The sequence below is a fragment of the Nuphar pumila genome, chromosome 12, assembly GCF_984573655.1.
Source record: "Nuphar pumila chromosome 12, dmNupPumi1.hap1.1, whole genome shotgun sequence".
In the NCBI taxonomy this organism is placed as follows: Eukaryota; Viridiplantae; Streptophyta; class Magnoliopsida; order Nymphaeales; family Nymphaeaceae; genus Nuphar; species Nuphar pumila.
The window spans coordinates 39,546,806-39,572,980 of record NC_143260.1 but is presented as its reverse complement, the minus strand read 5'-3'; the positions used below and the strand labels follow the sequence as shown (position 1 = coordinate 39,572,980).

The 26,175-nt window shown below is 36.8% G+C and overlaps 1 protein-coding gene across 1 annotated transcript; it reads left to right on the top strand.

The window, feature by feature from the left end:
• Positions 1–153: 153 nt before the first annotated feature.
• Positions 154–24,965, top strand: LOC149820798 (protein FATTY ACID EXPORT 3, chloroplastic-like). Its single transcript, XM_089981878.1, has 6 exons — positions 154–490; positions 7,616–8,009; positions 8,125–8,292; positions 9,271–9,317; positions 23,071–23,108; positions 24,637–24,965. Exons 1-6 carry the CDS (start codon positions 272–274, stop codon positions 24,713–24,715), a joined length of 945 nt encoding a protein of 314 aa, XP_089838004.1. The 5' UTR covers positions 154–271; the 3' UTR covers positions 24,716–24,965.
• The last annotated feature ends 1,210 nt before the right edge of the window (positions 24,966–26,175 follow it).

Sequence of the window (26,175 nt, the reverse complement as noted above, 5' to 3'; positions counted from 1 at the left end):
TCCAGATCCGGATTCTGATCTACTATTTATATTTTGGAGTAAGATTTGAATCTGAAAAGATCCAACCCGAATCTGATCCATTTGCACCCTTAAATGCTAACACTATTACGATCTAGTTCTCTCTCTATATATATATAGTGAGAGAGAGAGAGAGTCACGGAGCAACAAGAAGGCTCTTCAGAGAAGCCATCGTCCTCTCCGCCTTTCTATTTTGCTCTCTCTTCTGCGATCTTTGTCCTCTTCGTCTTCTCTGTTGTTCTGTTCCACCGCCATGACCGCTCTCGAAATCCTAATGTCTCACGGAAACCCTAGTTTGGCTCCGAGGGCGGCACACCGCCGCCCTCTTCCTTCCACGGCCTCCGGAGCTCTTCTCAAGCGCAGGAGCGTCGTCGACCACCCTCGCCTTCGTCTCTGCAATCCGATTCGGAGTCCGAGCCTCTCCTTCAGCCGCGTGATCCCCCTCGCCACCGCGTCGTCGCACGAAGGATCGGTAATGCTTCAGTTTCAGAGCGTCTGCTTGTTGTGGGAGTTCGGGTTCTAACAGAGACCTAGGCGTTTTGTGGTTTCGTTTCAGTCTCGATAAGAAGGGATTTGGATTTTTTCTTTCTTTTTTACTTCTTCTTTTGGTAGAATTTCGAAGCGTGGGGTGTTTGCTTGCGAGGAAGGGTTAGGTTCGTCTCCGTTGCGCTTGATTTGCTTCGTTTCGGTTTTTTTTTCCATCTTAGTTTGTTTTTTTTTGTTTGTTTGGAATTGAGCCGCATCATGCATGGATTTTGATGGTTTGCATGCTTTTGGCTCGAATTTGGCATTGAAGTCATGTGATCGGCATGCGAGGCCGAGGTACGCGCCGAGGCTGATGACGAGCTTGCTTATAGTTATATATAGTTATTTTGATGGAAAGGAAAAATTGTATGGTATCTGTTGATTGCTGAGGAATGAATGGTGAAAAAAATCTGTTTCTTTGATGATTTGAGGGCGTCGTTAGTTTAGTTTGTTCGGTGTGGAAGTTAAAAAATAAATGCTCTCCAAGAGGAAGGAAACCCGCTGGTTCACTGATTACAGATTACCAAATGTTTGATCACATTATAGACTGAAGGATGTTAACTTGGTTGTTTATGTACTTTTTTCAATACAAAGTAAGAAAAATGTTTTGCTTTCTTTTTGTAAAACTAGAAATGCTTTTAGTTCCACTTAAGATTATTGAAGCTTTGACCGACATGCTTGCATTGCACACGGCTAAATTAAGGGAAGGGAATGTAGAAATTCTGGTTTTGTTAATTACCAACATTACTTTCTCACTAAGTTGATCAACTATGACTAATTCATCTTTATACATGTGCTATTAGAGTAAATTGAATTAAACCTTCTTGCAAATGCTTTCTTTTTACCCATCTCTTATAGACACTGGTGTTTTACTCTAGAAGAAGACTATGTTGTGCTTCCTTTTTTAATATCAGTATATCACACTTGCTACATCATTTGCTATCAAAATATTGGTTCCCTTTTTTGTTGAATAATCATGAATAGAAGGAAAGCCGCAACAACATTGCATGTGGAGGTAGACCAATGACTAGGTAGGTTTTATCAACGTGGAATGACTAGTGAAGTGGTTGGTGAATTGTGCACAGATTTTACATTATCATGGGCTATATATAGTGTGTCTTGGAAGTTTTCAGGCTATATATAGCATGTTTCAATGTAATTTTCTTTGTAGATACTAGTTTTACTCGACAATTGGGATAATTTGTCATGCCCCCAAAATTGACCCAAATTGATCATGTCTCAGGGGTGACTGAGCTGTTAATTTTTTATGTTGGGTATAGAGTACCAACAAAGTTTCACAAAAGAAAGAACATAAACATTTACAAAGCATTTGCACAACTCTATTTACTAAAAAAATCATACTTTTATTTCAATTGATAATACAAACCCAAAAACTGGTTTTGGGGACATTTATAAGAACTTCCAATACATAAACTAGCAAAACAAATGACTCAAATTCTTCACTCTTTGTCAATGTCTTGGTCCTCCATTATCCGTTCAAATTGCCTGGCAACTAATACCACCGAGCTTCATTTTGAAAACCATAGTAATTATGAAATGAGCTACCATTACCCAGTAAGTTACTATTTACCATTTATTCATTAGTCTTGGATTCATTTTTGAATTAATTGTTTAAAAAGTATTGCTTTGGGAAACGATATTGTACCAACCCCTTTTGAAATTTTACACCTTTTTAAAGACAATATCTTAAAAAATTTGAGTTGCTTTTGCAAGAATTGATTCAAAGGAATTAACTTTAAGATATAGTTATTTTTCAGAAAATCCATTATAATTAGCCTTTAAAATCTTGAAATAAGGTAAAATCTTTAATTGGTTTGAACAACATTTTAAACAATAACCATTGGTATAAACAATACTTTTAAACTTTTATTGCCTTACCATGTCCAAATCACTACCCACTAGAGCTTTGATGGTTAGACAAAATCTCATTGTTACTACTGATGAGCCAAAACATTTAATGTCAATCTTATTAGGCAACAATTACCAACTGGTGAGGGGTCTACTTGTAACAATTTAGAACCCGAGAGGGGTCAAAGCACGATGCCGATACCCTCCACATGTAACATTTAATCCTATTAACTAGATCAAAGGATTCATCCAACTCAGGATCAGTCGACTGGGTTAGTAGAATTTCCTTAACATGTCTCTAGGCCATATATATTTAACACCGAATACTTGAGGTCTTCTTCGGAAGATGCATTGAGGGACAATTTAACCAGCATGCCGTTCAATACATATACAATTCAAAACATAGTCTCAAACTTTGTTCTTAACAATTTTTCGATGATGGAATTTCTCGAGAGATTTTAAAAGTTTTTGTTTTTCTTGGAAGAATCTCAAGAAAGTACCGATTTAAAAAAAATAAAATTAATAAACGTATAATACAAAAGTTTTATAAACAGGTTAAAATCTCTTATTATCACGAAACATAGAAATAACAAGAGAAGGGCGGAAAAAGTGTCTCATGTGGGCAGGTAAAGGTGTTTTCATGTGAGTGGAGTATACAAATTAGTCTTATATCGAAGATGAAGGGGAACAAGGGCCTCCTCGTCCTCTATTTAATAGGGTCATTTCCCTATTTTAGGAGCAGTAAAGTAAAAGCATGCTGACAACATCATATAACACCACATGGTCAGCAACCTTTTCAAATTTTAAAAGGTGAGTGACTGATTTGCCCTTTATTTTATTTTGTTGGGCATCTTCGGTGTACAAAAAGTCATGATAGAATAGCAAGAAAATCATGATTTAATTTAAATTTGAGTTTTTGAAAATCTCACAAAATTATCAAGTTTATCTCATTTTATAAATATTTCACGATAATATCGCAAGTTTTTCAAAATCTCGGCGATATTTGTATCTATGGTACATTAACGATTGGTCATTCTTAAATCACCAATGCTTTAAAATTGAAAGCTATTTTGCTTGAAAAATCATGTATACTTTAAATCAATAAATCAATGAATACAAACTCTAAATATTTTAAATGAACAGTTCTTTGAAGCAAACATATATTGATTTATGAAATTATAGGTGTTAATAGTCCTTTGAAAGCACCATATTTATTGTTATTATTAGTATTTCAAATCATATGTATGAACAATCCTTTAAAATAATCATTCTTGAAACCATTGGTATAAACAATCCTTTAAATAATCATTTGAAACTACAGGTGATGTGGGCATGTTCAATTATACAAAAAACAGAGAGTAGCTTTACAATTATAAGCAATAAATCCAAAAATTATAAAAGATAAAAAAAATCTTATCATTATCACTTGCATTAATAATTTATAATGGAAGAAACATCTCTACTTTAATAATAACTTACTCAAACCATGAATGGTAAAATATAACTCTAATTTCAAAATGAAAATTCTAACTTTGAAATACAATTCTAATCAAAATATAATTCTGATTTTAAATGATAACCAACAACTTATTCTCACTAGGGATGATAAATCCTAACTTATTTCAAGATAATTTCTTATTACAAGTCATAAATCTAAATTCTAACTTTTAAATGATGAATAGTTACTTGGTTCCGCTTTATCTATGGGATGACCTTTAGGTCTCTCCTCTTTCATTCTACACCACAAATGATTGGGAAGGGGGATCTCCATCCCTCCTATTTATAGTTTTCTAGCCCCACTAGGGTGTTGTCACATAATCCGCTACATGTCATGTTTGTGCTTGGTGTAATCTTCTTCATGGACATTCAACTATTTGAGGTGTTTATTCCTTATTTGCTTTCATTCATGTGTTACACCTAATAGGATGAAGTTTTAGCTCTTGATGACACACGACTACTTTGTATGTCTATCCATTATGTTGTCATTATAGCTGGTTGGAGTACTATTATTCTGAATCCAAATAAAAAATGACATATTCAATTAGTACCCGTATTTAAAATGATATCGTAGTCTATATCTATATCCAAAAACTCTTAAAATCCAAAATAGCATAGACCTTGGATTGAGACTTCAAGGAAACTTGGGATGACCACTTGCCTTTGATAGATTTTGCATACAGTAGCTACCATGACAGTATTCAAATAGCCCCTTACGAAGCATTGCATGGGAGGAAATGCAGATCACCCATTTGTTGGAAAAAAGTAGGAGAAAGGAAACTCATAAGACTAGAATTGGTACAAGAAACAATAGAAAAAATAAAATCATTGTGATAGACTTTGCATTGCCCAAAGCAAACAAAAGATTTATGATGATAATCTAAGAAGAAATCTTGAGTTTCAAGTTGGGGACCATGTGTTCCTTAAAGTATCTCCTTCCAAAGGAATCATGAGATTTGGAAAGAAGGGAAAGTTGAGCCCTGAATTTATTGGACCGTTTGAGATTCTGGAAAGGGTTGGAGAGATTGCTTACAAAATAGCCTTACCTCTCAATCTATCCAACATTCATAATGTGTTTCATGTGTCAATATTGAAGAAGCACGAGCTAGATCCATCACATATTATCCATTATGAGCGTCTCAAGATAAGAGATGATTTGACATACATTAAACAACCTATTCGGATTCTGGACTAAAAGGAAAAGGTGTTTTGGTCCAAGGGTATACCAATGTTCAAAATACAGTGGCAGCACCATTCAGAAGAAGAGGCCACTTGGGAGTGTCAAGAGGAAATGAAAGCAAAATATTTAGACCTATTCCAAGGTACATGAAATTTAAAGGACTAAATTTCTTTTTAAATGGGTGAGGAATGTAATATACTAATCTTTTGTGAAAGTCAAACCTAGGACACTTGTAAAAGTAAAACTAAGGTCATAATTGTTTAGAAATTATAAAAGACAATTATTCCAAGTCTTTGGTAAAAGTCAAACTTGAGTCCCCTAAAAAAAAGTCAAACCATGATCATAATTGTCCAAGATTATAGGAGACTGATATTCTAGATCTTTTGTAAATTCCAAACCTAGGTCACCAGTGAAAGTCAAACCTAGGATCATCGTTGTTCAGGTATTGTAGAAAGATGTAAAGGAAAAATAAAAAAAAGGTTGCAATGGATTTGATACGATTGAATATCCAATCCAAGGCCTAACCTCTTCTCAAAAAATTCAAGGTCTAACCTATTTTGGATTTTAAGGGTTTTCAGATATAGATATGAATTAGGATATCATTTTGATTACGGGTATGAATTTGATATGCCATTTTGGATTTGGTTTTGGAATAACAATAGGGTCCAACGTAATTACTCCAACCAGCCACATGACACCATAATAGAAAGACATACCAAGTAGATGTGTGCTAACAAGAGCTAACACCTCAGCCTGTTAGGTGTCAACACATGAATGAAAGCAAATAAGGAATGTATACCTCAAGTAGTTGAGTGTTCACGACAAAGATGACACAACTATGTCAGACCCCCCTTCTCCATTATTTGTAGTGATCTAGAGGTTGTCTCATAGATAGAGAAAGAGCTTGGAGGAACCAAGTTCAAGGCGAGTAACTATTTATCATTTTAAAGTTAGAATTTGGATTTATGACTTGTAATTAGAATTTATCTTGAGGTAAATTAGGATTTATCATCCTTAGTGAGAATTAAGTTGTTGGTTACCATTTAAAATTAGAATTATATTTTGATAAGAATTGTATTTTAAAGTAAGAATTTCTATTTTCAAATTAGAGTTATATTTTACCATTCATGGCTAAAATAAGTTATAATTTTTTTACTCATAACTAGAATTGTTACTTCTGATTAGAGTTAAATTTTGATTATTAAAGTAGAGATGTTTCTTCCATTATAAATTGTCAATAATAACAATAAGAATCTTTTTATCTTTTGTAATTGTTGGATTTATTGGTCATAAAAATACGGTGTTTTCAAAGTTGTATTCACACCTATGATTTCATAAATGAATAGACGTTTGCTTCAAAGGATTGTTTATTTAAAAGGATGTGTTATCTGTGCTCACTAATTTGTTGATTTAAAGCATACATGATTTTTTGAAACCAAATGGCTTTCAGCTTTAAAGCATGGGTGAATTTAAAAATGTCCAATTGCTTTTGTACTGTATATTTATCGAATCGCCTGTTGGTTAAATTGTCCTTGGATGTATCTTTCGAGGAAAACTTTTGGTGTTGGGTGTTAAATGTATATGGCCTAGAGACTTGTCATGAGAATTTTACTTACTCAATGGAGTGGTCTTGAGTTGAATGAATCTTTTGATCTAGTTAATGAGATTAAATGTTACCTGTGGAGGGTATTAACCTCGTGCTTGATCCCTCTCGGGTTCTAACATGTTACAAATGGATCCCTCACCAGTTGGTAATTGTTGAACAGTCACCCCTTGAGACATGATCAGTTGGGGTCAGTTTTGGGGGCCTGACATAGTTGCTCTCCCTTCTTCATCTCAAGCACCAGTTGCATCACTCGGGTTTTGAGCTTTCAGATGATAAAAGTGATGGTAGAGTATGATCACCAGGTTGTTGGTTGTACTTTATTTTATAGTATATGGTGGTGAATTCCTACGTTTATGATCCATGAGATCATGGATAATTATTTGCTGTTTCTAATGACATCAGTACATGTGTGTGTGTGTGTGTGTGTGTGTGTGTGTGTGTGCATGCATGTATTGTATGATAATGGATTATCTATAGCTGTTTTTCTTTGGCATGATTCAAACCTTTTAATAAGCCTAGTTTTTTTGTCGTATCATGTTTTATGAACCATGCCTCTACCAGAAGTTTCCATTTGTTGTGTAGTGAGACTTGGCTTTGTAGTTCAGTTCAGTTCTTTTGAATTTTTATCTGGGTTTTTGATACTCTCCAGGTTTTTGAACTTCAATCTGATACTAAAACTAGTAGGTGAATATATTGGGTCACCGACAAATTTTTGGTCTTTTTAAACATTGAATGCTGGAATGTTGCTAGATTTTTTTAAACTTTTAGTTGTTTGCACTGATTTCTATTCTTTAACTGCATTACACATTGTTAACTGTGTCCATATTGGTTTGCTTTTTTGGAGTATGGGAAATTGGGTTAATTTATATGTTCTTATTTCTTCATTCCTTTGGAATTTGTGATCATAATTGTTTGTTCAGGATCATCCAGACACTGAAGTGGAAAATGTGAAGAATGAGATTGAGAAGCAAGCAGAGGAGTCACAAGAAGAATGGAGAAAAATGGTAGAATCTCTCAAAGAACATGCCACCAAAATGCACGGCATGTCACAAAAAGCATATGAGATATATTCTAAGAAGGCTATGGTGATCTTTAAGGATGTGTCTGAGAAGTTGAAAGTACAAGCAGAGAAAGCTAGACAAGATATGACTTTAATTGCAGAAGAAGTTAGTGTAGAGGGCAAGGAATACCTTTCTTCTGCAGTGGAGAATTCTCCAGAGCCTGTGAAGGAAATTGTGGAAACTTTTGCTTCTCAAGGTGCTGAATTAAATAAAATATCTGAAGTTCGGGAGTTTTTCCTTGGCATTCCATACGGTACAATTGCTGAAATTCTTTCTTCTTTGACTTGTTTTGTTGCAAAAGCCGTTGATGTTAAGCTTTTTATTGAGTGAAAGAATGTTTATTTAAGACCCTGGTTATTTCCATTCAGGTGGACTTCTGTTCCTTGGTGGCTTTCTTTCCTTCATGCTTAATGGAAGCATTCCTGCCATTCGGTTTGGCATGGTCCTAGGAGGTGCACTTTTGTCATTAAGTATATCAAGCTTAAGAGCATGGAAAGAGGGAAAATCTTCTAGCTTATTTTTGAAGGGTCAAGCAGGTTAGTGCTTCATCTAGTACCTTATTTGCATTGAACAATAGCGGTCATTATTGTTTTCTGTTCTTACATGTTGGTTAGTAATATGCAGCATTGCTGCACAACTTTTTAGTTCTATTCACTTGTGAGAAAACTTGCATCCCTTTTTTTACTCTCTGAATATTACGCAGATTTGATGCATGCACACGTGTGTGGAGCTCCAAAATCTAAAAGCAATCCAAGATGTGCAAGAGATTTTTTAACATGAAAAAAAAATTACATTATCAAAGAAATGAATTTTCATATTAAAAGAAGCTTGTTTGTCATAAAGTTTCAAAAGTGTGAAATAAGAGTGTAGTTTTATGCTTTTGAATTGAGCTTCTACAAGTTAAGATGCTTTCAATATTTATGTGTATAACCCTGTAAAATAAAAATGATTTCTGACCAAAGATTGTTTTAGTTGGGGTGTGTGGTGGAACAAATGGTGTTGGACCTGAGACAGAGTGGTTTGATTTTGAGAAAAGGAAAGTTACAACAGATATGGACCTGTCTAGGAAAAAGAAAGGAAAATAAAAAAACATATTTGTGAACAACAATCAGTGATTTTAAAGATATAACCAAAGTCCCAGTACATCAAAAGGGAGCGTCCTATACACCTATTGAATGCCAAGCTGTTGCCACAATGATAAAAGGTTTCAGAAAAGAAACCAAGAAATTTAGATACCTGTGAAATTGTCATGAACATTACAAGGATTTTCTCTCTCTCATGCTTAGTGAGAAAACTCTAGAACATAAAAGTGCACGAAATAGGAAGCACTAGATTTTGTGAATTAAATAAAGATGGACTTGTCACAATAGAGAAAAAGAGAATTAACAAACTGTACTACAATAAAATAACTAACTTTAATTGTCTCTGCCAAAAAAGGGTAAATGTGTACACGTGCACACAGATGCACATATGTAACATGACAAACACTTTATAAATGGGCTTGGCTTATGCAGGAATTGCAGCTATACTTTTTCTCCGGGAGTTACGCTTGTTTTTTCAGGTACTTATTCTATCTTCGCTCTATAATATTGTTTTTTTAGTGTTTGTCTTTATTAATGCATCAATAAATTAGTCTATATTATGCAGTGCCTCTATTTTTCATTCATCATAGTTGCAAACTTCTATAATGATAATCAAGGAAGGTTGCTATTGATGAAAGTATTACAGTTGAATGTGAGTGGAGTGTCATTGGCCTTTACCTCATTCAAGTTACAAATAGGGGTGGCCATTAGGTCGGGCTGGGCCCACCTGATAACAGGCCCGTAAAAGCTCGACGGCCCGATTGTTTGGACGAGCCACTGAAATCCCTACCCGATTATTATCAGGTAGGGCCCGGCCCTGACATTAATCAGGTTGGGCTTTTCAGCCTTTGTCCATGACCTGCCCGATAGGGCTGGGTCAGGCTGAGAGAGAGAGAGAGAGAGTGCCCACCGGCGAGTTGCTGGGCACCGTCGATCACCTCCATCTGGTCCACTTCCTCGACTTCTCTTTCAGAAAGGGTTTAGAGAGGAAAACAAAAGAGAAAGGGAAGTGAGGTTGTTCACCTCCCTTCATTGAAACCTGAAAAGTAAGGAAGGGCACCTTCCCAAGGAAGGAGAGAGGGAGAGAGATAGGTGTCTCTCTCCTCTCCTGCCACATAGCACTGGTGAACTGTATGTTAGTGATGTGACAGGAGAGAGATAGAGGGGAGTGCCTCTTGAAAAGAAGTCGTCATTCATATCTGGGTTTGGATTCGAGATCCAGACCTAACTCAAGTTCATTATGTCATATCTGTTGTGTAAAGGGTATTTTAGTACCCTAATATTTGTATTAGCAAATACTTAATGAAAGGCCTGATACGCAGATCCCTATTGTGGGTTTGCAGCAGCACATGTTCTCTCCATTCTCTCTCTATTTTTGTGGTTGAACATCAGAACCTTCAATCTCTAACATGGTATCAAGGCCACAGATCCAGCCTTGAAGATCTTGATCTCCTTGTGTTCATCAAAATCCAGTTTCTCGTCTCCTTCTAAGGTAGCTTTCTATTCAATCTCATATCTCCTTCATGTATTCTCTCTTCTTGTCGATTTTATCAACCCTTTCTTTCATTTCTTGGTTTTCAAATCAAATCTTGGATTTGTTCTCATAGACGTGCTTTCTTTTTTCTTTCCTTCGATTCTCTGTTATCCTCTTGACTGTCTTTCTGATCTGAACGTGATCTCACACAAACAAAACTTTGGATAATCACATAAGATCAGTTTTTTGATCTAGGCGTGATTTCAAATTGAAAGGATCACGTCAAAGCCTTTTTTTCTGATTTCCAAATAGATGCAAAATCAAACTATGATCTGGGCATGATCTTCTCTCCTCTTTAATTAATTGTTAATTCTCTTTGCTGATCAATTTCTTGAATTTCTCTTTTCTTCCATTTTAATTCAAAAAACACATCATTTTCAAAGTGACGTGCTCAATACGGGTTGAATCTTATTCGAAACAGATTTTACAGCAAAATCTGATTTACTGTTTTTGGTCTGCAAACCGTATGGAATAAAAAATAAAAAAAGGCAACAGAAATTGTTTGGAATCTAATTTCTGTTATGAATTTCTTTTGAGCCAGGTTTTTACTTGCCACTCTATTCTAAAATCATCTTTCTCCTTTGTTTCTCATTTCTTTTCGATTTTGATTTCCTTCATCTCTAGAATATGGATTCATTTCCTCCTCAATCCTGTCTTTCTTCAAGCTTTCTCAGTCAACTTGTGTTTGAGAAACTCAACAACTCCAATTTCCTAATCTAGAAGAGACAAATCATTCTCTTCATAAGAAGTCAGGATCTTTCCGGACATTTGGATGGCTCTGTCTCAGTTCCTCCAGACTTCATATCACAAGAATACAAGAATGGTAAGGAAAACTCTTCTATTACATATGTCAGAAATCCAGAATATGTATCCTGGATGAAGCGAGATCAGGGGTTGGTGGCCTATATCACTTTTACTCTGTCGCAAGAGGTATTTGTGACAATTCCAGATGACTGCTCAGCTATGCAGTTATGGCACCGATTGGTTCAGACATATTCTCAAGTTTCTCAGGCCAGAGTAATATTTTTAAAGGAGTTTCAAATGTTGAAAAATGACTCCATGACTATCATGGAATACTTGAATGAAATGAAGACTATTACAGATCAGTTAGCTATCGCGGGGTGTGCAGTTAGTAACAAGGATATGGTGCATCAAACTTTGAGCGGGTTGGGACCTGATTATCATATGATAGTTACTTCCTTATTATGTTTACCAGATTTACCTATATTTGAAGATCTTCGTGCCAAGCTTTTTCAGTATGAGATGACTTTGAAGGGATTTTTTGAAGAGACTCATGTTCCCATTTGAGCACAAAACGTACTTGCCACAGGGGTTGCTTATGGGTGAGGACGTGGTAGGTATGATTTTCAAGAAAAGGGTAGTCAAGGAAGGAATGAACAAGGAAGTCGTGGCATATTACCTACACCCAACATTCCTCCTAATCTGCAGAGACAAAGGACGATACCCACTTTTTTTTATGCAGCAAAAGATGATATATCAAAGCTAATTGTTGGTTCGACCCCCAAAATAGAGGAAAACAATCAGAGACAAGAAAGGGGACAGATAGTTTGAAGAACAGTGGAGAAGTCAAGGAGTTGTTATTGTCTGCCTTAACTGAATTAAACTTAAAACAGAATGATCAGGGCACTTGGTATGTTGATTCCGGTGCAACCACTTATGTTACTGGTGATGCTGGTAAGTTCCTAACTTTTGTTCCTTATGTTGGTAGAAATAGTATAGTCACTGTGGATGAATCTCACCACCTCATTTCTCACATTGGAAACTCTGTTATTTTTATGTCAAAATCCTTGCTCACTCTTTCGAATGTCATCCATGCTCCTAACATCAAGAAAAATATTGTTTTTGTTTCTAAGCTTGTTGATGATATTAATGCTTCAGTTGAGTTTACTCTTTTTTCTGTTCGTGTCAAGGACCTTCACACGAGAGAAACATTCGTTAAAGGAAAACAATAAGGCAATATGTACGTCTTCCAAGACAATCCTTCTACTCGTGTTTGGCCTGTTTGTTCTGTAATGAGATAAACAACAACAACAACAACAACTATGCCTTCATCCCAAAACAATTGGGGTCGGCGATATGAACCAACAAAGAAAATCATTCTGGGTCTTCCACATGAATCCTTCTCCTCCATTCATTTCTATCCAATGCCATGTCCTCGGTGAGGTTCAAAGCATTCATATCCTTTCCTATCACCTCCATCCATGTCTTCCTAGGCCTACCCCGACCTCTTTTAACTAATATATTTTCCCATTTCTCCATCCTTCTAACTGGAGCATCATTAGGCCTTCGTCGAATATGTCCAAACCACCGTAAACGATTCTCTCTCATCTTATTTTCAATGGGTGCAACGCCTACCTTCTTACGTATCTCCTCGTTCCGAATCTTATCTTTTATTGTATTTCCACACATCCATATCAGCATACGCATCTCAGCTACACTCATTTTTTGAATATGATGTCTCTTGGCAGCCCAACATTTCGTACCATATAGTAAAGCGGGCCTAATAGTCGTCCTATAAAACTTTCCCTTCAACCGCAATGGCATTCTACGATCGCACAAAACTCCAGTTGCACTCTTCCATTTCATCCACCCAACCTTTATCCTATGATTTACATCTCCATCAATTTCTCCATACTTTGAATGATAGATCCCAAATATTTGAAAGAATCATCCATCGGTATTTCTTGCTCACCAAGCTTCACTATACTCCCATCTCTATTTCGTTGCTTACTAAATCGACATTCCATGTATTCTGTCTTACTCTTACTCAACTTAAAACCTCTTGCTTCCAATGTTTGTCTCCATAATTCTAACTTAGCATTAACCCAAGCTCTAGACTCATCAATCAAAACAATATCATCAGCAAACAACATACACCATGACACATTTTCTTGAATTGATCTCGTAAGCTCATCCATCACTATAGCAAATAGGAAAGGGCTTAAAGCAAATCCTTGATGTAACCCAACCGTTATAGGAAAATTGGTTGTCACCCCTCCACAAGTGCGGACATTGGTTACTACTCCTTCATACATAGCTTTAATTATACTAATGTACTTGAGAGAATCACCTTTCTTCATCATTGTCCACCAGAGAACGTCCCTAGGTACTCTATCGTAAGCCTTCTCCAAATCAATAAAAACCATATGCAAATCTTTGTTCCTCTCTCTATTGTTCTGTAATGAGATATTGCAGAAATATAAAGAGTGCATACAAGCACTTACAACAATGAATAAAAGAGACAATATCACAAGTCCACAAAGGGACAATACAAGCAAAAACCTTTAAGAAGGCAACAATATAAAAAGCCTCTTATTGAGAAGAGAGGAAGCTCTCAAGAATGAAAATATACAAGGGGTTCACCCCTATTTATACAAGAGGGAGAGAGGAAAAGGAATGGCCAAAAGGCCTCAAAAGGAGAGCCAAAAGGGGGCTCCCATAGAGTCGTTGGGAGCCCCCAGCGGTCACATTTGTGACTGTTGGGGGCTCCAACGACTCTAGGGTTGGAGCCCCTTTTAGTCCTCAAAAGAAGGAAAAAAAGAATTTAAAAAATAAAAATAAAAAATACATTTTATCCAAAAAACTAAAATAGTTGTTTCCTAAAACAACTAGGTGAAATTACAAAAATACTCCTATCGGGTATTGATATAATATACAGAATATATATATATACATATATTAGATACATTTTAACACCCCCCCTCAAACTTTACGGGGAAATGACGGAAAGTTTGCCAAGAAGAAACATGAAGCGAGGAGCCGGAAGAGCTTTAGTGAAGAAGTCCGCCAACTGATATTCTGAAGTAACATATGGAAGAGCAATAGTTCATCGCAAGAATTCGTCACGAACATAGTGGCAATCCATTTCGATATGTTTTGTACGTTCATGAAAAGTATGATTGCTCGCAATATAGATGGCACTCTTGTTGTCGCAACATACTTTTGAGGCTTCGGTAATATCAACTCCCATGTCTTTAAGCAGACTGCGAAGCCATACAAGTTCCATTGTCGTGGTTGCCATAGCCCGGTACTCAGCTTCAGTGGATGATAGTGAAACTTTCTGCTGCTTCTTGCATCGCCAGGCAATCAAAGAGTCCCCTAAAAAGACACAAAAACCAGTAGTTGAGACTCGATCATTGAGATTACCTCTCCAATCTGCATCAGTATAGGCAAGAAGATTCAAGGAAGAAGAGGAGGATAGAAATAGCCCTTTATTGATGGTATTCCGAATATAGCGGATGATTCGGAGAACAACACTCATATGCACAGTTGTAAGAGCATGCTGAAATTGGCTAACTGAGTGAATTGCATGAGTGATATCTGGTCTGGTGATGGTTAAATAGGTAAGAGACCCAATGAGTTGTCTGTAAGGTGTGGGGTCTTCCAGAAGAACCCCACCTTCAACCGTAATTTGGCATTAATAACCTCGGGAGTCTCTACTTTCTTATCATCAGAAATCCCAGACTTAGAACATATATCTGCAACGAGCTTCATCTGTGACAAAATATATCCTCTAGGAGAATATGCAACTTCAATTCCAAGAAAATATCTGAGAAAACCTAAGTCAGACATATCAAAATTATCTTTTAACATATTTTTAACATTAATAATACTATTTTGATCATTCCCAGTGATAATCATATCATCAACATAAAGCAACAAAATGACGATACTAGAACCTGCATGTTTAACAAAAAGAGCAGTGTCAGTATAACAAGAGTGAAATCCTAACTTTATCATGATATCACTGAAACGATCATACCAAGCCTTAGGAGCTTGTTTAAGACCATACAATGCTTTCAAAAGCCGAAGTGTTTGACCTTACTTAATATTAATTCCGGGTGGCGGATCCATATAAACTTCTTCACTTAAACTTCCATTTAAAAAAGCATTTTTTACGTCAAGTTGATAAATAGGCCATTTTTTGGTTGATGCGACGGCTATTAAGGTCCTGACACTGGTCATTCGAGCTACGGGAGCGAATGTTTCTTCGTAATCAATGCCATATTCTTGGGAGTATCCCTTAACAACCAATCTAGCTTTATATCGTTCTAAAGAGCCATCGCTTTTAGTTTTAACTTTGAAGACCCAGCGACAACCAATAGGTTTTTTGTGTGAGGGTAGATTAACTATTTCCCAAGTATTGGCCTTTTTTAAAGCATTTAGTTCAACTTGCATTGCTTCAACCCAATGAGGTATAGATTTAGCTTGATTATAGTGAGCCGGTTCAAAATAAGAATGTAGAGTTATTAAACATGCCCGATAGTTGGGAGTTAAGGAATCATAGGATACAAACCTATTTGGGGGTATTGATATTCTAGAAGAATGCCTAACTTGTGGTTCTTCAGTGGATTGAGAAATTTGAGAGTATTTTTTGAGGGCACTAATAGGATTTTCTTGATTTCTTCTTGAGTAAACATTTATATTGGTATCACTATCATGAACATTTATATTTGAATCACTATCATTTGAGGGTGTTATGTCAAGAGGGGATACCTCACGAGGATCGTCTATTTTTTCAAGAAAATCTTCTTGTATGTCATCAATAAGATCATATAAGAATATATAATCAACTTCATTTGTTTCTTCTATTTTATCAAAACCGTTTTCTTCTTCTAGAAATGTTACATCTTTTGAAACATATAGTTTATCATTCTTAAAATCATAACATCTATACCCTTTTTTATTTTCACCATATCCTAGAAAAACACATTCAATTGCTTTTGGAGATAACGTATCCCTTTTATGTAATAGGACAAAACATTTGCAATAAAAAATACGAAGACGATTGAAATCGGGTGAAAATTTAAAGAGTTTTTCATAGGGAGAAGCATTTTGTAACTTAGAAGAGGGCATTCTATTGATTAGATAGGTTGAGGTTAGAACGGCTTCGGCCCAAAACTTCTTTGGAATATTCCTAGAAACAAGTAATGTTCTAGCGGTTTCTATAATGTGCCTATGTTTCCTTTCCGCTAGGCCATTTTGTTGGGGAGTCCTAGGACATGATTTTTGATGGCAAATGCCATTTTGGGTTAAATAGTTTTGGAATTCATGAGATAAGTATTCGCCACCGGAATCAGATCTTAAAATAGATATGTTATTTTGAAATTGATTTTGAACCTTTTTATGAAAATTTTTAAAGAAAGTAAATACTTCTGACTTATGACTAAGGAAATAAATCCAAACATACCGAGTAAAGTCATCAATAAACGTAACATAATATGAATAGCCTCCTTTAGACATAACCGGAGAAGGCCCCCAAACATCCGAATGCACCAATTCAAAAGGCCTTGAAGAAAGAAAAGTTCTAGTTGGAAATGGAATAGACTTCATTTTTCCAAAAATGCAATCTTTGCAATTAATTTCTTTTTTCTTACAAAATTTGTTTCTAAAAGGAAATAGATACATTTTGGAATAACTTGGATGACCAAGTCTTTTATGCCAAGTTTCCATGTTTTTTTCTTGGACATAAGAACAAAAAAAGTTTGTAGGGAGATCAAGATGGTCCATATAATAGAGGTCTCCCTTTTTATGGCCTTGCCCAATCCGCTTCCCGGACCGGAGATCCTGCACAAAGCAACCATTAGATGAGAAAGATATTTCACATCCATGGTCGGCAATTTGAGAAACCGAAAATAGGTTTAAATTTAGTTTGGGAACAACTCTTACTTTTGAAACACAAAAATTTTGAGAATCTTTAAAAGAGCCAATACTTGAAATTTTTAAAAAGGTTCCATCGGCCGTAGAGACACAAGAGTCATTTGAATTGATGCAAACATCAATAAGTGCATTTTCATGAGGGGTCATATGAAAAGAAGCTCCGGAGTCAAGGATCCAAGAATACGTACCGGGTGATGATGTTGAAGCAATAGCCGCACTCGATGTGGAGGAAGAAACTTTTAGCATTTGTTGGAGAGCCATAGATATTTGTCCAAGAGTTTCTTTGATGTCATTGTTCTTGCCTTCATCTTCTTTGGTGGTGGTGGCTTCTTCAAGAGAGGCCACTTTAGGCTTGAAGGTTCCAATAAGCTTTGGACAAGCGGGTTTAATGTGACCCGACTCATTGCAATAATGACAAACAATCATTTTTCTTCCTCCATTGTAGTTTCCTTGTTTCCCAAAATGAGGAGGCCTATAGGTTCTAACATTGTTACTCGGTTTTGATACGACAAGGACTTCATCAACATGCTTACTCATGCCAAGCCTTGTCTCCTCTTGAGTGATTTCGGCAATAGCATCCTCAATAGGAGGAAAAATAGATCTATGGAGAAGTGAGAATCTCACTTGCTCAAATTCGGGACGTAGCCCAAAAAAGAATTGAAACAATCGCTTTTGTTCCATTTGTTTTTGCCTTAAATCAATATCTTCCATAGAAACCCATTTTGGCTCTGAGAGAGCCAATTCATCCCATAGTGGGTTTAGGGCACTATAATAATCTTGAATGCTAGAATCACCTTGCTTGGTGGTTCTAATCTTTTCTTGCAAGAAGTATGCTCTTGCAAGATCCTTTTGGGTATACATACCTTTCATAAAGGACCAAGCCTCATTGGCTCTACGAAATTTAGCTATATTAGCACATACCTTAAGCTCAACATTGTTCATAAACCACGCAAGGATTTTTGCGTGATTGCTTTCCCAATCTTCCACTTCTTTTTGATGATTTTCAATGGCTTTGAGGCGAGCATCTTCTTCAAGAGCCTTTTCTTGACCTTCTTCTTCCTTCGTGAGCATAAGCTTAGGTTCTGGAACGGTACCCATGACAAAGCCCCAAAGCTTCTTTCCTTTGAGATTATTTTCCATTGCCGATGCCCACATCATATAGTTCTTTCCATTGAGCTTGAAAGATAGGTCAATCTTTGCCTCCATGATGTTGCCAAGAAGTGAGAAGATATCCACTAAATATGAGATACACGAACCACACCTTTCCTTCAAGAATCGAGTGGCTCTGATACCATGTAATGAGATATTGCGGAAATATAAAGAGTGCATACAAGCACTTACAACAATGAATAAAAGAGACAATATCACAAGTCCACAAAGGGACATTACAAGTACAAGCCTTTAAGAAGGCAACAATATAAAAAGCCTCTTATTGAGAAGAGAGGAAGCTCTCAAGAATGAAAATATACAAGGGGTTCACCCCTATTTATACAAGAGGGAGAGAGGAAAAGGAATGGCCAAAAGGCCTCAAAAGGAGAGCCAAAAGGGGGCTCCCATAGAGTCGTTGGGAGACCCCAACGGTCACATTTGTGACCGTTGGGGGCTCCAACGACTCTAGGGTTGGAGCCTCTTTTAGTCCTCAAAAGAAGGAAAAAAAGAATTAAAAAAATAAAAATAAAAAATACATTTTATCAAAAAAACTAAAATAGTTGTTTCCTAAAACAATTAGGTGAAATTACAAAAATACCCCTATCGGGTATTGATGTAATATACAGAATATATATATATACATATATTAGATACATTTTAACATGTTCCACCTTGAAGCTTACCTCACCGTCCTCTTTAGTACTTTCTAAGAGTGTCTTTAGTCTTTCTAAATGTATTGAGCCGAATCTTTGGCATGGTCGTTTGGGTCATTGTAGTGGTCATTTTATTGAAAAGATTGTTTCAAACAACCGTATTCCCAAGTCAAGTTTAGGATTAAGTGTCGATAATAAAAAATGTTCTAGTTATTTTCAGTGTAAGAGTCATGTTCTTCTATTTCATTCTATTAATAAAAGAACTTTAAGACTGTTTGAAATTATCTGCTCTGATGTCTGGGGTCCTGCCCCAGTTTCCTTTATATCTGGAATTAGATATTATCTCATATTTGTTGATAGCTATTCTCGCTACACATGGATCTTCTTTATGAAATGCAAATATGAAACTTTCAAGTTATTTTAAAATTTTCATTCCTTTGTTAAGAATCAATTCTTTGTTTACAATGTGATGGAAGGGGTGAATTCTCCTCCAATGATTTTATTAATTTCCTCCAAACTAATGGAATAAGTAGGCGGGTGTTTTGCCCTCATACACCTCAACAAAATGAGATTGCTGAACGGAAGCATCATCATATTGTCGAGAGTGCAATGAGCATGATGCATGATAGTAATCTTCCAGTTACCTTCTGGGAAACAACTTTTTATTCAACAATGTATGTCATAAACCGATTGCTCATGAATATCTTGAAAGATAAATCACCATATTTTTCTCTGTATGGCGTTCATCCAAATTATCATGATTTACGTGTATTCGGCTGTGTATGTTATGTTTATGTTGACAGTTCAATACGGCACAAGTTTCAGGATAAGGCCTTACAGTGCAAATTTGTGGGATATGCTGATGATTATAAAGGGTACAATTGCTATGATCCCGTGAGTAAGCGCATCAAAATATCCAAGAATGTTGTCTTTGATGAATTAAACTTTGATCATAATGTTAACACTTCTGAAATTGAGGTTTATCACCCTTGGTTGAACTCTGATCTCTTTTCTAGTACTGATGATATTTTTCCTTCAGAATGTGATCAAAGGAATGAGGAAAATATCATGTAAAAGATATCGAAACCACTCTTGGCTCCTGAAAGGTATAAAGGCATTGCTTACTCTCAACAAGAGAAGGAGGCTTTCCCTATCTTTAATCAGGAGATGAACTATTCTTTTGTTCATGTTCCATCCTCTCTTCCCAGAAGATCTACTCGCTCTCGACATCCAATTGAAAGGTGGGTTAGTTATGAGAATTTCACGATGGACTTTCAGCTCTTTTTAACCTCTTTAGGTAAGGAAGATCAACCCACAATATTTTATCAAGCAACAAATTCTAAAAGATGGATCGAAGCTCTGAATGAAGAAATGGAGGCTCTTCATGAATATGGTACTTGGGATATTGTTCCCAGACCATGAGATGGAAATGTTGGATCAAAGTGGGTGTATAAAATAAAGTACAAGCCGGATGATATTATTGAACGATACAAGGCTAGACTGGTTGCAAAGGGCTTCACACAGGAGCAAGGACAAGACTATGATGAGACCTTCAGTCTGGTTGTTAAAATGGGCACCATCAGAATTATATTATCATTGGCTATTGAGCAATAGTAGTCTTAATCAACTGGATGTCAAAAATGCGTTTCTATATGGAAATCTAAAAGAGGAAGTGTACATGGAGCTGCCCACTGGATATACAGAAGGAAACTCTAAATAATACACATGCAGTATATAGTTTGAAGTAGGCATCTCAATCTTGGTTTGACAATTTTTCTCTTGAAGTAGAGAAATATGGTTTTAGTCGATCTCTTCTTGATAATTCTCTTTTCATATTCAAATGTAAAGATATAGTTATCTTGTTATTGATATATGTAGATGACATTATCATTACAGGTAATTCTAATGAGCATATTGAGCAGGTCAAAGAGCTTTTGAATCACGGGTTTAAGATGAAGGATCTTGGTAAACTGCGGTATTTTCTTGGAGTTGAAGTTGACAGGACTACTGAAGGCATGACACTCACTCAACATAAGTATACCATTGATATTCTCAACAAGGCAGGTATGAAAGATTGCAAGCCTCTAAGCACACCCAGTGTACTCCATCAAAAACTCGGTTCCCAAGATGGAGAATTGTATGAGGACCTTACAGGATATCGCATGATAGTAGGGATGCTTCAATATCTCACTTTCACTCGGCCTGATATTGTCTACTCAGTTAATCAGGTATCTCAGTTCATGCATGAGCCGCATATTGGGCATATGAAAGTTGTTAAACACATTCTTCGATACTTGAAGAGTACTATCGGAGATGGTCTTTTGTATAGAAAGAGTACGATTGAGCATCACATGCATGAACTTCTTGCTTACACAGATGTAGATTTGGCAGGAGATCCAGATAAGCGCAGGTCGGTCTCAGGATATTGTGTTTTCATTGACTTAAATCTAGTCTCTTGGAGCAGTAGGAAACAAAAGGCCATTGTCAGGTCTAGTACAGAAGCCGAATATAGATCAATGTCAGCTGCCACAGCCGAAGTAGCTTGGATCAAACACCTGTTGACAGAAGTAGGAGAATCGATTTCTCGATGTCTTCTCTTATGTGACAATCAAAATCATGTCCTTTAATTTCATCTACCACAGTCGTGCCAAGCATATTGAAATAGATCAATATTTTGTAAGACAAAAAGTTGAAGTGAAGGAAATTGAACCTGAATTTATTCAAGACTACTGATTAAGTTGCTGACTTGTTTACAAAAGGGTTCATCAAGGACATATTTTGGATGTTGAAAGGCAAGTTGTTCATGGTTCAAAACCATGTACAACTTGAGGGAGGGTGAAAAGAAGTCGTCATTCATATCTAGGTTTGGATTCGAGATCGAGACCCAACTCAAGTTCATTATGTCATATGTTCATTAATGGCTCACTTGTATTTTAGTCTGTTGTGTAAAGGGTATTTTAGTACCCTAATATTTGTATTAGCAAATACTTAATGAAAGGCCTGATACGCAGATCCCTATTGTGGGTTTGCAGCAGCACATGTTCTCTCCTCCATTCTCTCTCTATTCTTGTGGTTGAACATCAGACCCTTCAATCTCGAACACCTCTTTCCTTTAATTCTGTCATGGCATACAACTGAAGTTTTTTTTCTAAAGGAGGCAGCAAAGGGAATACTTTTTAAAATTTAAAAAGCATTTCCTTTTTTTTGCCTTTTTCTATTGAGTTTTGAGGGTTTTGACTGTTTTAATGTATTTGAGTTTTTTTTACTCGGATAACAAGGGCCCGAGTCGGTCCAGGACCCAAGCTTGAGCCCGACTCGATAAGTTGTCGGGTTGGGCCCTGCCCGATTTTATTTGGGCGGGTTCCCCAAACTGGGGCCCGAGCCCGACCCGATGTCCAGCCCTAGTTACAAACAGTGGATATTGTGACACTTCACCTTACCGTGTCACTTCTAACAACATTGATAAAAAACACTCAATCGAATGTGTGATTCCTAAAGATGAATCATGTCAAAAGCATTTGTGGAGTTGATTAATCAGATAAAGCTCTCAACCATGGCAAAGTACTGTATAGTTGACTGCAGTCGAGTGCTCCAAATATAATCCCATTTACGAGAGCTTGTATTTTGTACTACAATGGTACCATATTATCTAGTAGCTCCATTGATGTTCTAACATTTTCATTAAATGTTTGGTTGATTTGGCTCCACATGTGGTCTCTCCATAGTTCTTGTATAGAGAACATGTACTAAATTTGGATAATGATGTTTAGATGGGCATCAAGAAGAATCTAAATGGTCCACAACACACCAAAATCTGTGTTTACACTTTTGGAGGGGCGAAGGTGTCGGTGTCCAACACTTTTGGACACTGACACCAGCACTCCTAGGCACGACCTGGGCACTTTATATAAGTGAAAGAAAAAACACTCCATGCTACGTCCAACACTTTCGAGTTCTTATACACAAAGCGTCCAGTGTTGCACACTTGATGTCTACCTTGTTTAAACTTTGAGTCCTATTTTCTCTCATCTCATACCTGGAGGTGTCGAACAGTCAAACCTGGTCATGGAACCTTCGCCCACCTCTCTCTCTCTCTCTCACACACACACACACACACATGTATGCAGGTGTCTATGGCTGCCTGTCTGTTAATGATTATATTTTATATATGAAAATGATCTGAAGCTTCATTGTTCTTAACGTCTTTGCTTGCAGAGGCCCTCCATTTGGACTTCAGTTACGGCTCTAATCAGGTTTTGATATTTCTACCAGTTCTTTTCTTCTTATTTTATGCTTTCATTGAGTATGTTCTAACATATTCCATAGAACATGATTTTGTAACTTTATAGCTGTGGTCACATTATAAAAGTAATTTTCTTTTGTTGCTTTTATTAACATTTTGCTAGAGGTCTATCATGTTTCGTCAATAGTGCTTTTATAAGCATGTTGGCCAATTCTAATTGCATTGCCTTGCAAAATTTTCTGATAAAGAATTGTGGAAACATTTTGCTTGTTTTAGTAGTTATAATGCATGCTACTTGAATTTTTTGCTTTATTGATTATGGTCATCATGAACTATCAGGACATATGTGCATGAATATGTACAGCAGTTGCAGGTCTGGATACATAGATGGTTTCTATGTTAAGAAGTTAGTCTAGCTTATATCATCATTATGACCCATTTAAGCGGATAGCGAGACTTTTGCCAGAAATCTATTCTAGTTAGTTGGTATGCCAGTCTCACTCTAGGTTGCACTTGGTAATGGACAATATAATTGATCTGGGACTCGTTGAAAGTGTTAGGAACTTGGGATGACTGCATTGAGTGCAGCAGTTCTTTGCAGGTGAATGGCGGATGCACTGCTATTGAACTACAGATGCACAAAGAGAGGTGTTCTCTATTGTACAATGAAATCAAACATCTATATGAACATGATAGCTTGGCATGTTCCAGTGGCGAAATGTGTCAGTTTTTGCATACTAGGTTAACAGGATCAATGAAGTGAGATTTATAGGTTACATATCCTATTCATTGACTTTGAGCAAGATCCAATAATCAGCTTAGTTGGTTGATGATTGTCTAGAGTCTAAAATAAGTCCATGGGTGCATCAACAAGTTGGTTTTATATTGTCACACCTAGGACAATGGTGTTCGATTCAAGTCCCCTCTGTGTTGGTGAGGTCACTGCTGGTTGTGTTGTCGGCTTTGTTTGGAGTTCAGACAAACACCCTGTTTGTCTATGGATAGATGTGCAGGTAAGCCTTGGCTATGTCCTTTGACATCTAAGGCCATATATGTGATGTTGTTTGCAAGGTGCAAAGTCAGCAATTGTGGCTTCTATGGGATTTCTTATGTAAGCATGTTACTGGTATTCTGTAAAACTGGATCATATATAAGGTTATGTTATTGACTGTTCTAGTTTTGAAAACTGGTTGTTTTTCTACTCAAACTATAGTTTTTGATTTTTTCTATTTTGGATTGAGTCGTAACCCAGGATGCAAGCTGTAGTTTTGATGCATGAGTTGTAACCCATGCTGCACAGCGCATTCATGATACTGCATCCTCTTCCCTGTTCACGTACCGTGGTTGCTATTCATGAGTACATTGAATAACATTATGTTGGCTAGTCCTGCTATGAACATCCTTCTGACACTTGCACCTACTCATTCATTCATACACAAGGCTTTCATTATTAGCTCTGGTTTTGACGTAGACTGCGACTATGATCTTATAAGATTGTTGGTCTCACAAACTTTCTGAACAATGGTGCTTTCATGCAGTGGTGCCATGGTAGCTTTCTATGTGTATAGGATCACAGTAGAGAGTAACAGAGGTGGTGAAAGTTACAAAATGGAGTGACTGGAGGACAAAATGTTCATAGCTTTGGCTTGGAAAGACATGCATCCCACTCATCCTGATTGCTGCATATTGAGCCAGAATATTCTGGATTCTGGAGGCCCATAAGCTTTTTATGGAGTTTGATATTGCACTCCCATGATTGGGCTAAGCTTCTTGCCTTCTGGCGTTCCTTTCTGTTTACTGTAATTGCTGTTTTTTGTTTCGCGAACTTATACAAATGAATGAAAGGGGACGTCACAAAATTTCAGCAGTTGGGTTTTACTCGCCTTATTATACGGTTGATATGAGGGGTCTAAAATCTTGATTTACCTGCATCTCAGAGGCATCCAAAATGTCATTCCTCAGCTGATCCCTAAGGGAACCGCAGTGTGCCCGTTTTTGTTTTGAAGAAGTTTTGTTTACTTATCCAGAACATGCTTTCTGTTTTTTACTGTAACAAATTACAGATTGCATTAGTGAAGGGAACAAGCATTTAGTGGGACATTCATGGAACAATGCAACTCAGATAAGATTTCCGAGCCTTTCGACCACAATGGCTCTGCGCACCTGGCTAGGTTCGGTTGGCTTAAGAGATGAAGGAAGTTGAGTAGAGTTCGATACTCAGGAGGTGCACTTCTTACTACAAGGTCGAAGTCATAGGCTATCTAATGGGTTGTCATCCATAACCCGTCTAGAATTCGCAGCATGTTTCCCATCCCGACCTTGGCTTTCCTATGTAATAAACCCAAAAAATAAAAAAAGGAAATTTGCAATCATTTTAGTTTCACTCCACTTAAGATGCTGTCACATTGGGCCCAACATTCCACTATTATGGCAGTGAGAATATTTCTTTGGTAGTAGAGTTGCCAGTAAAAAAAATAAAGGATATTTTCTAAACCTGGTTTATAAATGTCATCCACAATGTACTAATAAATTTTTTCAAAGAGGATGTTCATTCAACGTAGGGCAAAAAAAGTGGTTTTCACATATAAAGTGATTTTTTTTTAATTTATAACCCAAAAAAACCACCCCGTAGACCTGGTTGTGCTGGCTCAGCCTGCCATAACTACTGTTGCTCGATCCCTGGGGCCTATGCTGGGCGTCGGCTTGCGCAGAGAGGAGATGTCCATGGGATTGGGTGTCGGCTTGCGCAGAGAGGAGATGCCCATGGGATTTTATAAAAGTGGTCAGTTGAAATGGATTAGACAATAGGGTTGAGCATGTTTGCGTAAATAGATGACGAGGGCCCTTTTTTGAAGCCTTGTGCCTAGGCGCCTAAGATGTGCATGTTCATCTGATCTTGAACAACAATGTTCACGGTTCCCTCGGCTAACAGAATTTGAACGGTGATTCCCCAATATGCAGAACAAATGACCAACTTTATCAACGTTTTTTTTATATGCAGAACAAAGGGCAAACTTTATCAACGTTTGTATTCTCTTTCTGAAAAATTAGTTTTGAGCAAAAGGTACCATTTTCAC